Source organism: Melospiza georgiana, chromosome 17, assembly GCF_028018845.1.
Source record: "Melospiza georgiana isolate bMelGeo1 chromosome 17, bMelGeo1.pri, whole genome shotgun sequence".
In the NCBI taxonomy this organism is placed as follows: Eukaryota; Metazoa; Chordata; class Aves; order Passeriformes; family Passerellidae; genus Melospiza; species Melospiza georgiana.
In genome coordinates, this window is record NC_080446.1 from 1,621,454 (window position 1) to 1,637,500 (window position 16,047).

Consider the following 16,047-nt stretch of genomic DNA (forward strand, 5'->3'; position numbering starts at 1 on the left):
AAGCAAAGCAAGTGTTGCAACAGTTAAAAAAAAAAAAAAAAAAAAAAAAAAAAGAAAAGCCAACCAAAAAAAAAAAAAAAAAAAAAAGGGAGAGAGAGAGAGAGAGAGAAAGAGAAAGAAAGAAACCTAGATTTCTAAAATAAAATAAAAACCAAACAGGTTCCTATCAGTGAAGTGGAAAGGAGGGGGGCAGGGGAGGCTTGAGGGGGGTGCTGGGGAAGCAGCTGAGAGGCAGAGGAACACGGCTCAGGAGCGACTCAGGGCTCTCGGATCTGGGGACAGAAGTGAGATTGGAGAAAGTAGAGCGATGCCAAGGAGGAAACAGCAAGCACCCAAACGGGCTGCAGGTAAGGAGAAGCCATCCACTTACACAGCCTCTGTCTCTCCACTCCTTCCACTCCTACCCCCCATCTTTATTATTATTTAGGGTCACCCTTGCTTTTCCGGGCTGGATCTTTATTTATTTATCCCCCTCCCCCTCCCTTTCCCTCCGTGAGTCCGAGGAGCCAGTTTCATCGCTTATTGCCAGGTTTTGCCGTGCCCGGGCTGTCCGCTCGCCCTCCGCCGCTGCCCCCGGCTCGCCGCCGCTCCCGCTCCGCTGCCCGCCCGAAACTTTCCCCCCAACTTTCTTCCCCCGGCCCCTTCTCCCCCTGCCCCTTCCCCTGCCTCAGCCGAAAGCAGCCGGGCTTCCCTTCGCTTTTAGCTTTAGGATAGATTTTTTTTTTTTTCCCTCCCTCCTTTCTGGTTTTCCCCCTCCCGGTGGCTTTCGCTTTGGATCCGTGTGTTTCGCGAAGTGGGTCGGGGTGTTTAATCTTTTATTTCGCCGTATTTCTGATGGCAGCTCTGGCCGGGTGTGTGTGAGAGAGAGCGCTGTGTGTGCCTGAAATAGTACAGGGACTCTCTCTGCTGATGAACCCGGTGGGGAAGTTCAGCCTTTGATCATCAGTGGTGAAAATTGCAACAGGAAATAAAATGAAACGTTCTGACTGTTAGAAGACAATCCACATTTTCAAATCAAATCCTTCTTTTGTTTCGTAGCCGAGTTTATATATTTGCACATGCCAAGTGGTTTTGCAATTTATTATTTTTTTTTTAACAGAAGAAAATAGTTTGCAACTTTGGAAGTGTTTTGTTTGTCATTGTAGGGTGTTCTTTTTCTTTTGGGGGCCAAGAAAAAGAAACAGACGAGTGGGTCTGTATAGTAAATCTTTTCAAAGAGTTTTCTTTCAGGCTCCTTAATTGATTTTTATTTTTTTTTTAATAGTGTGGTGGGGTTTTGTTTCTGGGAAGCGCAATATGGAAGTTCATTTTTCTTCTGCCAGACCCACCCACTGAAAAATCAGCTTTCCACTTGATTGCCAGCTTTGATTTGACATTTGATTGATCACCTGTCATCTTGCTGCCTTTGATCTATTCATTCTTGATATATATCAATAAATCACTCACCATGGTAACCCAAGTGCCAATGACGTAAGGCTTGCCCTCTAGATTCTCTTAGCCAGACATGCACAATTATTATCTTGTTTGGCTTTTAATGTAGGCGGGTTTTTTCCCTTCTTTTTTCCCTTTGTGTCCTTCCTGGCATTAGTTCTTTAAAGAAAACTCATATTTGATGTCTTTAGTTGAAAATTTTTCCCTCGCCCTTGTGAGTATTTCCTGGGCGTAGCACAGCAAATGTGGGACAAAACGTTTGGGCAAGTTTAGTGGCACACTTGGATAAACTTTGTGAAGTAGTGCTTGGGATCCACGCAGGGGAAATGTCACCCCAGAGAAACTGGGACACGCAGAACTTTTATCAACTCTCAGCTCTGGCTGCATTTCCTTGGGTGCAGGACAATGGGCTGCAGGCAGGAGCTTTTGGGACGTGCCCAGTGAATGTACCTATGCAGGTTGGGATTCCTGGCAGGCAGAGATCCCAAATTTACGGTGATCGCCATAAATAACAGCTCTGCTAGAAATACACATGTTTATATAAATTTATAGATATATATATGTGTATTCGGGAGGCCTCTGCTGTCAGAGTCGCTATTATTATTTTCTTCACCAAGAGGTTTGATCTGAATAAGGCATTCACATTTTCAACTTGCAGGATAAATAAATAGCTGCTTTTTCATGGATGCTGATCGGCACAGTGACAGTGCTAGAGCTGCTCCTTTTTTCTCTCTGTCAGGAACAGGAGGCTTCATTTTATTTGGGTTTCAAAGTAGAATTTTCACTTGGAATGTGTATAGTATCTTTTCATGGCAGGGCACGGTGTTCCTTTTTAGAAACATAGGATACAGTAAAGTAAATTTTTGCGAGCAGAGCCCGTGCTGTTGTTTCCCGGGATTTCCCTGCTGAGATACAGTAAGAGATGTTTTTATCCAGAATCCTACAGCATTTTTAAGATCTTAGTGACAAGGGAGAAACTCATATGACCACAATTAGATCTCTCCTTTCTCATTCTCATTATAAAACCTGCATTACTCTTCAGTGGTGCATTTCTTTGATTAGATTTCTCCTCAGATCAATGTTGTTTCAGGTGAGCAAAATCCTGCAAATGCAGTCCAGTTTAAGCCAGCAGAACTATTTGAAGTAGGTTTATACATTTGCAATAGTTCTCCTGCTTTGAAGTTGTATTTGTCTGTTTGTGGGGGGTAGGGGGGAGTTTCAAAGAGCAGACGTGCCTGTTGTATATAGTTCTTAAAACTGACTTTCATTTTCAGGGATAATACTGAGGTTCTGTTTTGTATGGTGAAAAATACCTCAAAGTGACAGGAGACAGACTGTGCAATAAGAAATGTATCTCTCATCAAGGCTGATAGCAAAGCTCCTTAGTCCTTTTATTTAAAGGAGTTAATACATTATATATTACTTAATTTTCACTTTTATTTATTTTTAGTTGTACAAGTTCAAAGGTATCAGTTGCACTGTATTTTGTCTTGATGGCAGCAGAGATATTGAAGAGAAGTTTGCAACTTTTAGTTTCTTCAGATAGTTCACCTCCGAGGGAAGAAAAATGATAAGCCTTATGATTCTGGACATGTCTGCTTTTGTCATTGCTTAAAATTAAATACTATGCACAACTGTAAATAATTACTGCCATGCACTGACTTTGAAAGCAGGTTTCGAGTTTGATTAATGAATAATGTAAAGGTTAGAGAGAACCAGCAAGTGAATCAGAAGTGAGGTCCTGCTGTTAGATGAAAATCTATCTAGAGAAATATACGTGGCAATTTTGTCCTTTTCTATTATTAATTTTAAGCCTTGTATTCCTAAGAAATATATTCCAGAGCATTGTAATGAAACAAGGGAGTGTAATTGGATAAATGGGGCACTATTTATGTGTGATGATGGGGATTTCTGCTCTCCGGTTACTCTTTTAGAGCCACTTTATTTCACATCAACACCGAAACGATGTCAAACGCATTTTGATCTTTGCAGGGCCGAATCTTTTCTGAATCATCCCTGCTTTTTGAGAGCGTCACTTGCCAAGTCGATAGTTCTTGAGGCAGAGAGTTGCAGCTCTTTCCATCAGAGGCAGCTTTAGGATGGGACCTGTGTCTGCAGTAAGCAGCCCGTGTGTGCTGGGGCTCTCACCCCAAGGCTTTACAAACGGGGCCAATTCTTCCCCGCTCAGGTGCGAATCAAACATCGCTCCCCTGAAGCACCACTGAGTCCTGGCTGCTCCTGTGAGCAGGAGGAGGCTCGGGCCCACAAACTCCTTCATCCCTCAGCAAAATGCAGCCACGTCTGCGGCAAAAGTCTCGTAACGATCCCATAACAAATGGTAATATATTAACAGGAGGGTGGAAAAAGGGTGGAAGCAAAGCAGAATTGCTATTCAGATTTTATTCCTAGGGGTATGAAATAGCTTTCAAACACAATTTCACTGGATTAAACTCTCCTTTCCCCTGCAGCTTGTTTAAATGTGCATATTTTATTTTGTGATCATGAATTGGTAGTTTGCTTTTCTAAAGCCTGCAAAGAGGAATCTGGACTTAACGCCCTTTGCGGGTGAAATTTTATATTTCTTCTTTTCTTTCTGTCTCAGCCCCGACAGACTAGCTAACAACCAGAGCTGGGGAGAAGTACAGCAGAAGCAGGACTCAGGGACATTTATTCTGTTTATTGGAGCTGTAGAATAACACGGGTTTGTTTTTGGAAGAGTCCTCATAGAGCAGCAAGCAGAAGACGGTGAGCAGGGAGTTCTTTAAAGCTGCAGCTTGCACCTTAGTAGGAAAGGTTATTTAAACCAGGATTGTATTTAGAATGTGAAATTCTGCTTGTGCAGAGAGCAGAGTAAATAACCAGCAAGGCTTGCTCCCTGTATTTCTATGGTGAAAGGCATCCAGATATCTCTATAAAAGTATCCAGGAGCACTGTGGCTGTTCCAGGATTGTTTGTATCCTTGTTAACAGGGGCAATGGCAGCAGATTCCAAGGAAGCAGTGCTGAATGAAACTGTAGAAATGGCAGCACTGTTTTGTTTCAACATCCTCCAGAAAAGCAACTGCACATCAAAACCACCTAAACAGTTCATGCCTCAGAACCCTTCACTTACAGTGCACATCACAATGCTGACAGATGACAAAAAGGCCAAGGTGTTCACAAACAAGAGGAGCCTTTAAATCCTGGTTAATTAAATATCTTCAAAAATAGGTACTTTTGCAACTAAAGAGGCACCAAAATTAGTCGCCATCTGCGTTAAATTCTGCAGTCGGCTCCTAAGCCCAAAGCTGCTCGGAAATTTTTTTTCCCGTGTCAGAACTCAGGCCTGAACGGGACAATTTGAAATCTCGTTCATTTTAGTGCCTATTTCCCTATTTCAATTTTCCTCTCATTTATCCTAGCCCAGTATCTCCCCACTATCTGAAGAGCGGGGTGCACCCAGAGTTCAGCCCCCGGGACTGGGAAACAAAAGACATTTCCATCAGCAAATGACACAATTTTACAGCACTTTTGAAAGCGTGTCCATTGTTAGAAATTCTGGTGCATAACTGCTCTCCCTCCTCCGTGCTCTCTGAGAAGCCCATTTTCTCCAAACCGGCAGCATTTTGGAAATTTCCTGCCGGAGCTTTCTCCTCCTGATTTTTGCTCTCATTTTCATCACCCACCTCGAGGAGCTGTCTCCCCTAGCAGAGGTCCCTGGAGTCCCTCGGTAGCACAGGCCCAGGGTGAGCTTTTCTGCCGTCATTTCCCTTCCCATCCCGATGAGGACATCACTCCCAGAGAGCAACTCCAGACTCGCGGAGAAAAAAAAGCTGTCAGTTGCTGTGGCTGCAATTCCCAACTTAGCAGCAGCAGAGGGAATGGAACTGTACTCTATCAATTACAGTTGGAACCAGAGGCTAAACACTTATTGTGTTAAGCTATTGTGCAGATCTTAAGAGCTCAAATGTAAAAAAAATATCATGTCAGCTGGTGGAGGGGAGAATAAGGCCTGGTTCTTCCACTGGATGACGTATTATTAGCAGAGGCAAAGTAAAATTATTCAAATTCTGTTTAATGCTTCTCGGGTTGAGATGTGTGTGCCACGTTCTGCCTTAAAAAGGTGGGATCCTACAGACTTTGCTGCTAGAATAAGCCTTTGTTTTTCCCTCTTCTCTGCAAAATGAAAATATTTGTGAAGTTTTACCTCCAAAGCATGCTCACGCAAGCAGAGAGACATTTTCATTTGTCTCCCAATCTGATACAGGAGCCAAGTGGAACCACATTACACTCCGAGCTGAAATCTTCCATTTCATTCATGCAAGAGCAGGGATTTTTCATTACCTATTTAATTACAATCATTTACATGAGAGTGGGCCCAGTTCAGCAGCTCTTGCTCAGCACTTTGCTTCAGTGGGTGACTGGCCTGTGGAAGGACTGTCTGTGTAAGACTGGGCTGTTCACCTACAAAATCCAATATATCTGTTCCTGGAGAAGCATTCTGCCTCTGAAGAGGGACCAGATTCTTCCATTAAGCTTTGAATCCAGGGCCAGTTCTGCTTGGAACTTCTGTTCCTAACGCTAGTGAGCTATTCTTTCCTGAAGGCTGGATGACTGAGATATTCTGCTTGCTCGGCCAACTTCCCTCCCCAGTCACGTTTCTGTGCTCTGTGTTAATGACTGAGCGCTGGTTCTGGGTACCAGGAGGTGACATGGGCTTTTAAATAAACCTTTTTTAAGGCACGGTGTTCATGTTGTGCACAGGGGCGGCAGCTCTCGAGAAAACGCCTGAAAATGGGGTTGCAAATCCAAAGCCTGAAAGTTCCATGTGCTTTTAGGGGCTAAAAGCAGTTATTTCTCATTAAGGTGGCTTCTCACTCGAGGCTGTTGGCACAGGGTAATTTTTACCGTGTTATAATAACGGCTTCTGCAACTCAGAAGTACCTTGACAGCAAACCGTGTATTTTTTAAGGTTTCAAGGAGAAAAGCATCACAGAAGCACAGTGTTTCCCATTAGATTTACACATCCCTCTTCAACTGTTGCTGGCTTTTCATCCATTACCTTGTGAGCTTTCTCAGGCAAAAAAAAAGAAGTGGAAAAACTGGTCTTCTGATCTAATTGTTGCATTAAGTGTTTCATTTAGAAAAATGAAGAGAATCTTTGTTTCCCTAAAAGAAATGTTTTCCCCCTTTGCCCTAGGAAAAAGAAAGGCACAACAATAGCTTCAAAATGACAGGATCTGATTGTGAAAAATACCGAGTTTCTAACGTGCAGCGCCTGATGGTCCCAAGTACTGGTAAAATTCCACAGTTAAATAGAACAAACAGCCCTAAATGTCTGAGAAACGGATCCTTTTCAGGCATGCACACATCCATACCTGCAAGGAGGGGAGGAAAGTGCCTGGGTGGGAGAGGGATGCACCTGGAGAGCTCGGTTCTTCAGAGCAGGTTTTGATTATTGCGCCAATCCTTGCCCAAATGTTAGAACTGTGCTGTGAGCAGTGGTGTCCCCTGAAAGTCCTTTGTTAGGGTTTATTTTCTTCAAACCTCCAGCTCCTGGAGTCTGATGATGATTATGCAAGTGTCCAATATGCATTTTTAAAGGAAATTTATTTCAAACTGCTCACTCTGGAGAGGAGCTTGAAAACAAGCAGGCTGGAAGTTCTTATGCAGAAGAAAAATGCCTTGATTCTCAGAGTGACTGTTTTTAACTTCCCATCATTTTCAGCCAGTCCCATGATTTTTGAGGTTGTGCTTTGTGCTTTCTGTATAAACAAGGTTGGCAGTATTTCTTTTGCCTGATTCTGGTGATGAACTGGTGTGTGTGTGTCTGGGTGTATAATTATAGACATACACACACATAATATCAGTAAACAAAATACTGAACATAATGATGGAGTGGAGCTGTGTGAATTGGAGCTCTGGCTTTGTGTTGCCATAAACAAAGCAGTTCTGAGAGCTCAGACCATCGGTTCTTGAGGAGTGACTTTCAATTGAAGTTTCCTGGAGATTGCTTTTAGTGGCAATTAAATCTAGAAAGTTAATAGGCAGCAACTGCTCTTTATAGGATAAATACTACGAGGAATGCACAGCCTACCTTTTTCCCAGATATAATCAGGCTGAACTTTATTGAAAAAAAATTTACAACTAGCAACATTAATGCTGTATTTTTATTGTATTAATGCAAATGAGATGCTGACTTCGTTCTTTCATCTCCATGGCTTGTATCTATTAGAGCTGTATCTTATTCCTTTCTGTGTCTTTTCTCCCTGTGTTCTGTAAACTGCTCTCCTCTAATGATACTGAGGCTCATTAAAGTTACTCCCAATGCTAAAGAGACTCTGGGAAACATCCTGAGCTCTGCATGGCTGTGGAAAAGCACAACTGCCGAGTAGATGGGGAAAACTAATCCAGATCGAGCCTCTCATTCCTGTTTTGGGAAACCTTTAAAAGTGATGGGTCAAAGAGGAAGAAAAGGCTCTCAGGAAGAACTGTGAGCTGCAAAGAACAGGTCATTTTCAACTCACAGCCCTACCTGACAAAGATAAAAAGCAATAAAGTTTTAAGGAGCTCGCTGGCTCTTCCTGCATCTCTCTCAAAAGACTCATTTAATTGAAAAGCCTGTTGTGCTTGTTTTTATGCATGTAAAACAGAAAAGGGGCAATTTTGCACAGGGCCTGATATTCCAGCACAATATAATTGGAACTCTTCCTTCCTGCTTTTTAAGTCTCTCTGTTCATATAAAATTAAGACCCACTTATCTTAAATTGTAGTAAATCTCATCCAATATTGCTTTCATAACTTAAAAAAGGCTGTTACATATTCCCAAAGCAACTTTGCTGGAGTGATATTGGGTCCGTTTATGTGGAATTGGTGCATAATTCCTATTGAAAAAAGGAGCAGCTTACAGTTCTTGTTTTTAATGAAAATAATTAAATTCTCTAGAATACCTTGATAGCTCAGATGTATTTTTTTTCCTAGCGAAACTGCTTAGAGGAGATTGGAACGAAAACCTGCACATTGATGCAGTTTGTTGTGTGCAGACAACAACCGTATTTCTATCACTCGCCCTGCACTTGGACAGAAGTAATTTCTATTTTTCATAGAGAGATTTTACTCTGAATTTTCCATATATAAATATTTTTTTGTGTGAATTGCATGGCGAATCACCAGCACAATTTATAAGGTCTGCAATTTTCTTTGTACATATAGGAAGAACTCATTTGCTCCCCACAGGGTGAGTGGACTTCACAGGAAAGCGCTGGGTCTTTTATGATTTTATGTTTTGTGTCGAAGAAACCTTGCGCCAGCTGCTGTATTGGTCTACCAAAATTATTTTTTTATGTGTTTTTCAGCCGTGTCGTGCCATACATAAGCACAGTACAAGTAGCATTAAATTAACACAGGAAAGGAGAAAGAAGCTAAGCAGTTATATTGATCATCTGTAGCATTAAATGCTAAAAAATTTAAAAGCTTTCCAGTGCTTTTGATTAGCTGCGTGGATCCTGCTCATATTTGTGTCCTTTGTTAGGCAGTGGAGCAATATTTCTTCACACTTAGCACCTTTCCTCCGTGGGTTTCTTGCTGATACTCCTCAGAATAACCCCAGAGATGTGGAATATTTCCCCTCAGCTGTACAGAAAGGTGAATTGAACCCGGGAGGTTTTACCTGATTTGCTCAAGGTCAAGCAGTGTTTGCTCCCAATTCCCTGCTCGAGGTACTAGATCACATTTCTACCATCAGAGCATTTCCAGGAGGGAAGTCTGGGCTTGAAGCTCAAGGCATCCCTGGTCTGTGATGGGGAGAAGAGGGATCAGCCCAACTGGGACCCTGGGGAAGGTGGAAATGCAGTTCCATCTCTCCCACGCAATTCCCTGTGCTGGTGGAAGAGGCACTTTGCTCATGGCCAGGAGCTCCCAAAAATGGCAGGGCTCATGGTTTGGGAAAGCAGAGTTCTGTTAATTCTACCAAGCCAAGGGAGCTTGACTAAGCAAGAATTTTATACAGAATAATCAAGTTTCTTACATTCTGGTTTTTGGTCAGTGGTAAGTTTCAGGAGCAGAGAATTTGGTTCCTGTTACTTTTCTTCCCATAAACTGTTCTGCATTTCTTTGGAGAGCTGGATGTGACTGTCTATAAAGCATTGTCCTGAGAAATGTGTAAAACCTGGTGTAATTGCAGCTGAGCAGGCCATACACATTTTCCTCCACCCAGACTGCCAGAGGGGGCTGGAATTCTCTGGTGATAGAGCTGGAGGCTCAGCTTGCAGTCCTAGGGGGTCAAAATGCTTACATGGGCAGCTAAAGAGAGACCTGAATTTTCAAAAGCCTTTAGCATCAAATTCCCATGGACCTCCCTCAGTTCCCTCTCTTATGTAAACTGGAATTGGGCCTCAATCAGGGGCACTTTTATGTTGTTTGCCTGGACTGGAGATGTATGTATTGCCTATAGAAGAAATATGGTGCAGGTAATAGCCTCTGGATTCATTAAGGGTTGTTTATGTTTATTTTCACACCATATTACCTCTCAGCAATGGTTGTTTCAGCCATTATATTGACAGGAACTCTGAATAAATCTTAGGTAATATGGGGCTGATCTGCCTTACCTGGGAGACCACCTGCTACCCTCTCGAGCAGAGGTGCTGAATCACCAGGTAGGGATTTCTCCTCCAGAGCTGGGGGCTTGGGAGGATCTCCCGTGGCTCCTTTTCATGTGGAAATTAATACTTGCCTCTATTTCTGAATAGTAGGTTATTAGAGTTCGTATGCAAATTCCCAGAATGGGAATTTGTCTCTCGTTGATAATTGATATAATAATATATATTTTTAGTGGTCCAAAGTCCTTGAGCTCGAGCCTTGTATATGTAATTTATGTTTATTTCTTACTGTTATTAACTGTAATTTAGTTGTTGGCGCCTTTCATTGCCTTAGATTGAAGGGAATGTCTCTCCCCATTGCCCCTCCATAAACAATGCCCTCTCAGGGTTCCTTCTCCTGTATCCTTGCCCAGACATTTCCTAGCCTGTCAAATACTGTCATTTTATTCCTTACAGATCATTCACAGTACGTCTCCTGTTGCACACACAAATAAGGAACAAATGCAATCAGGATGCATCATCGTTTAGCATAACAAATAAAAGCCGATCTGTGCAGATTTGCCTTAAAGTGTCTCTTAATATGTATTGTCAAAATGTCTGAAGACGTCTCTAACTCGTAAGAGTTTAATTATTTGTGACAATTAAACTAATATTCAGAGCAGGAAAAAAAAAATAAGGGATTAAATATTTTCTCTTGTCAAAAGCTAACAAAACATCACCTGGCAGAGCAAACTCTTTAAATTTTGTGTTTCAAGCAGACCTTAGAAAGGAAAAAGCAGCTTAAAAATATTACAGGACTTGGATTTGGTATGGAATTTGAGGAAACTGTATTTTTAAAACTAGACCAAAATTTAAAGGCACATCATTAAAGTATATATCGGTAATGAGCACCTGAATACTTGATGATTAAAAAGAGTTTCTATCAATTTTTAAGGCAGTGCTGAAATTTATGGCCAAGGGCTGCTCTGAGTGAATCAGGGACTCAGACCTGGGATTTTCAGCCTCGCCTGGTTATTGTTTTACTTGTGCATGAGAAAAAACAGCTCAAATATGACAGCACAAGTCATCAGCCTTTGCTGTGGTTGGAATTATAGATGTATTTTTTTGTTTTGTTTTTTGTCTGAGGAGCTCTTTTTCCGTCTGGGTTGTTCAGACTGGAGAGGCAAGGTGCAGTGAAAAGGGCAGGGCAAGGAGCCAACACTGGTGCCCAGGGCTCAGCATCTTCACCTGCCTGGCAGGCCTTGAATGTAGTAAAAGTTCAGATATGTGATAGCAAAAGTAGGGAAAAAATAGGGAAAATCTTGAACAGAGCAGAAAACCAGCATAATCCTTGAGAACAGTGTTGTGTGGATGTGGGAGCACTGGATAGCCCAGGGCATGGCAGCAATAACTTCTGTGTTATAGACTCAACAGTTCTTATAGTCCAGATTGTTTGGGGTTTCCTGTTGAGAAGTTTAATTTCTACTGGTTCTAATGTTTCCAGTTCTGAGCTGCTCAAAGAGACCATTTCCATTATTAAAATCTGTGTTTTCTTTCTTAAAGCGTTCTTCCTGTAATTTAGGGTAGGATGTTATTTGGCAAAAAATTAGAAGACGTTCATCGGGGTTTATTTCAAAGCTGTGGGACCACTGAGCTTTCTGGCAGTGACGTGAACATTTTTCAGAGATATCTTCTGCTTTCCCTGAGAAAATCCACCCAAATTTGTCTGACTTATAAAACCTAAAAGTTGCTGTTGCCAAAGAATTTTTAGAAGGTGACACAGCATTCTCCAACGTGCCATCCCCACCACACATGCTCTGTTCTTGGTTTCTCTTTTTCAATTACATTCCCTTAAAAACCAGTTGAGCTGGGGATAAGTAGGGCAGTGACTGCAGGGGCAGCCATGGGTCTGAGCAGAAGGAGAATGATGAAAAGGTTTTGTTTGTGTTTAGCTGGAGCCCAGGCCTTGAGGGAGGAAGAAGAGAGATTTAGGAAGCAGAACGTGGACAAGAGGGGCAGAAAGCATAAAATGATCAAATATCCACAGCAAACAGGGGTAAACTCTTGTGCATGACTTTATTGCCTGGTCAGTGTAGAGCACCACAGTGACCGTGAGGCTGTGCCGGGAGCACGGCCGGCAGCTCCTGTCTGGTCAGGCCTGGGTGTGAACCAGTGTGGCGGCACCCGTGGGACTCCCAGCTGGCTGTCCCAAGGCCTGTGCTCATCCACACCTCACAGACAGAAAGGTGTGTGCAGGAAATCCATCCAGCCCAACTGGGACAAACCCTGCCGGGCCATGCCGGGCTGGCAGCGCCAGGCCTGAGGGGCCGCCATAGCGCGGTAGGCCCAACGCGTGTGAGGCGGGACCTTCTTCTGTGGGGAAAAAGTAAAAAAATCCTCTTAAAATTGGCCAGAGCTGTGCCCTCCATGTCAGCTGAATGGCAGAGATGAGATCCCATCCACATGCATGGCGCAGGCAGCTCAGGAAAAGTGCAAAACCCAGTGGAAAGGAGGAAAATCTCAATTGTTGGTGCGGACACCGGGAGAAGATGGTGCCGGGCAGGCGCAGGCCTGCCCTGGGATGGCAGAGCCAACAGGACAGTGGAAGAGCTCAGGCAGCACATGGACAGGTTGGTGACCCCATTTAGAATGTGTGGCAATGGTATTATTGATATATTTGATATTTTTGGTGTGTTTGGGAGGTGTCAGGTTGTGGGACGGGGTGTTGGTCAGTGGCGGCGCCAGGCCTGGCATGGCCGGGGTGGGTCAGGCTGAAGGGAGCGTGGGCACTCTGGGCACTGAAGGAGCTGTGGTACAAAAGCAGCTCAGAGACAACACAAAGAATCCTGCCAGGAGTTTCAACCACAGATATCTGTGCAGATAAAAGGCTTGCTAGTCTGAGAGCTCCTCTCTTGCCCCAACATGCCCATGGTGGAGGGCTGGTCCCTGGGTCGCTGTGTGGGTACCTGCCCTGGGCCCCTGCGGCTCTCACTTAGGTTTTACTCAGACACAGGCGTTATTTTATTTAATGTTATTTTATTTCATTTTGTTTGCTGCCCCATGGGAGTTTTTTCCTATAAATCAGATCTTTGTATCTGAAAGTCAGCCACAAAACTTGAATCAGGCTCAGCAGAGCAGGTTGCCTTCAGGTTATTGTACTGGTTTGTGTCACCTCTAGCATTTATGCATTAAATAACTAAAATCTTGAGAATGTTAATCTAGAAAACAGTCATCTCTGCATTACTCTTTTGCTATTTTGGTGAACTTATTAAAGATTTTACCAACTTATGATTTGGGTTAAACAAATGTAAATCATGTGGAGAAAGAGTTGCAGGAACACAGAGGAATGTTATGATGCTATCAACATCTGGGTTTCCATTTGTTTGGATTAGGGACATTTTACCTTAATCATTCCCAAACATGTCTGCTAAAATCCCTTCTTTCATTTTTTATCACCTATGAGGTGCAGCCAGGCAGAGTTTCAACTTGTGTGTGTGTGTTAGGGTAAAAGTGCTGAAATTTGTTGTTGCTATGAGTATACGAACAGTCTCATTTTTATATTAGTCCTCCCTCTTTATAATTGTTTGGAAACATTTTGATTCAGTTAAAATGCACTATTTCCAATATACAAAGTATGAGCAGGGGAGCAAGGGAGTGATTACGAGTTTCTCCAAGGAAATAAGCATCTCTTAGCCATCATCCTGCAACTGGGAAAGTTCTAATACATGACATCTCTGTAATGTAACCTAATAATATATTTTTTTTTAAACAGTGATGTAATGGGGAGAGTGACCTGGACTTTGTAAAAGTTCCTCTACTTACTTCAGATTCCCAAGGGCAATGTAACATTCTAGACAGTGTTTTATATGCCCTGATTAAAATGTAACATATTTTTGCATTTCCTGTGCAGTGACCTGTTAGTGCTCATAGACAGAACACTTAAAGAACAGTTACAAGGAGACATTTCCAAATGTGCCTAATACGGGCGAGTTTTTATAACATTCTTATTTCATTTGAAATTGCAGCTACAGCAGGAACCATTCAGACGGCACATTGATTTAACTTTTTAATCCACTGTTTTGCTACGTCAAGTAAAATAAATGTTTGTTTTTAGCTCCCTTTTTTTGCATTGCTAAAACTCGTAACTACTCGCTTTAAGCTCGGGATTCTAAAGGGAGCTACATTATCTGAGATTTAAAGCTTGCTTTTTGTAGCTGCTTTCTCACAACTCCCCCAAGAAAAAAAAATACAAAAGTACAACTTTAGCAAAAAGGGCTTTTATATCTCTATCAATTATAGAAACACCAGCTGCAGTAGATTACAAGTGTGTTTGGCTGATTGTGATGTTGTGTGGGGAAAACTGTCACAAGGAGCTGGATGCTGTTCTCCCCGGCAGCTCCGGGATGTCGCTCAGCTCGGCTCCCCGGGCTCAGCAGTGCTGCTGCCAGGGCTGGGTGGGCACTGCCAGCTCTGCATGGAGCACACGTCCTGGAGGAAGGATGGAATGTGGGCACAAGTGTGAACCGTGTGTCACTGTGTGCATGTGCTGCTCTGGGAGCTGGGCAGAGCCGCACAGGGACAGACCTGGCCCAGCAGCCTCTGGGGACAGCCACTCCACTCAGTGCTCTCCTGTATTTTTTGCATCCAAGATATTTACCTTTGCTTTTTTGGGGGAAAAGGCACCACAGAACAAAAATTGTTTGACCAGCCCATAAAGGTAAAGCAGCTGGAAGTTGTGGATAAAAGAATTACGATATCAAGACAGCAATGCAAGATGGGCAGTTTAGGATTTTTGGTGCTGTCGAGCTCAGAAAAAAATTAATGTCTCAATGTGTGTGCAGGTCATTATCACTCCCCTGAAACCTGGCTACAAAGGTAACAGCCCAAGGGCTCTCAGTCGGTTGTGCCTTGGTTTCTATGTCATTTATCTTACTGTGCTTTGGTCACTCTGGGAGGACGTGGTTGGGCCCTGGTTTATTTTAACAAAGAGAATCTGACATAGGAAAGTTCCATGTATACTTTACAGTGAAAATGCAATTTTCTATTTTCATTTAATCCCAGGAATGTTGGCATTTTCCAGGCTGTCAAACAAATGAGTGCACTGGAGGACAGTTAGATGTGTCTGTCTACTTCATCTATCTAATCTACCTCATTTCTGATGTGCCCATCACCACGGTGTCTAGGCAGAAAGTATCTGCCTTTCTTTTGCTTTTCATCTTTATTGGCTGTGGTAACCTAATTGAGTCCTAAGAGCTTTCAGATTCATCTGCAAAAATAATAACAAAAACATTATCAGAATAATGATTCATATTTGTACTCTTACTCAGAATTTCCCTTTCTCTTCTGAGAGTATTTGGTTAGTGGATTACTGTTGATTTATCTAGAAGAGGTTATGCTTTGGAGGTGTATTAAATTGGAATTTTACTTGAGTCAGCAGTGAGTCAAAACTTCATATGGCTACTGAAGTGAATTCACTCATGTCTTCTAACTTCCTTCTGCATTTCTCTGTAGAAGTTGACTTCATTTACTCAGCCACCCAGTCTAGCATCTGCATCTGTTCTCTGACCCCTTGTCATATAAACCATAGGTAAAGGTAATAAAAAGCAATAGAAATCGTGGCTTCAAAAATGTTATCTTCCTTTAGAAGCCCTGGTTTCTGTTACATTTAACTGCTTCTCTCTGTGCCAATTAGCTAAAAAGGCATGGTTGGACTGAAGTGAGTGGTTTTCCAGGAGCAGAGGCCTTGCTGAGGGGAGATAAAGTGCTGCTGCTGGTTTGCTGGGTGTGTGCACGTGGGTACCACCGCCGCCTGTGCCCGTGGGGAGAAGGTGCTGCAAGGGCCGGGGTGTGCCAGCCCTGCAGTCACCATGTGTCACTCACTGTCACACTTCTTTAGAAACATGGCTGCAGGGCCATCAGCATGGCTGTGTGCCACCTTCTGCTTTTAAAAACGGGTCCCAAGGAGTGATCAGGCCACAGCAGTCAGTAAACTGGTGTTGGAGAGGCTGAATAACCAGCGCGGTGCTCGCTGAGGGAAAGAGTTCACTGAAAATGCTGCAAAC

The 16,047-nt window shown here is 42.9% G+C and overlaps 1 protein-coding gene across 3 annotated transcripts in view; it reads left to right on the forward strand.

The window, feature by feature from the left end:
* Positions 1 to 231: 231 nt before the first annotated feature.
* TSHZ2 (teashirt zinc finger homeobox 2) overlaps positions 232 to 16,047 on the forward strand; it is a 208,787-nt gene continuing 192,971 nt past the window's right edge. For all 3 annotated transcript variants that reach the window (XM_058036074.1, XM_058036075.1, XM_058036076.1), the window contains exon 1: positions 232 to 347. In XM_058036074.1, coding sequence (XP_057892057.1) covers positions 308 to 347 — 40 coding nt within the window. In that variant the 5' untranslated portion in view covers positions 232 to 307. The remainder of the gene's footprint in view (positions 348 to 16,047) is intronic.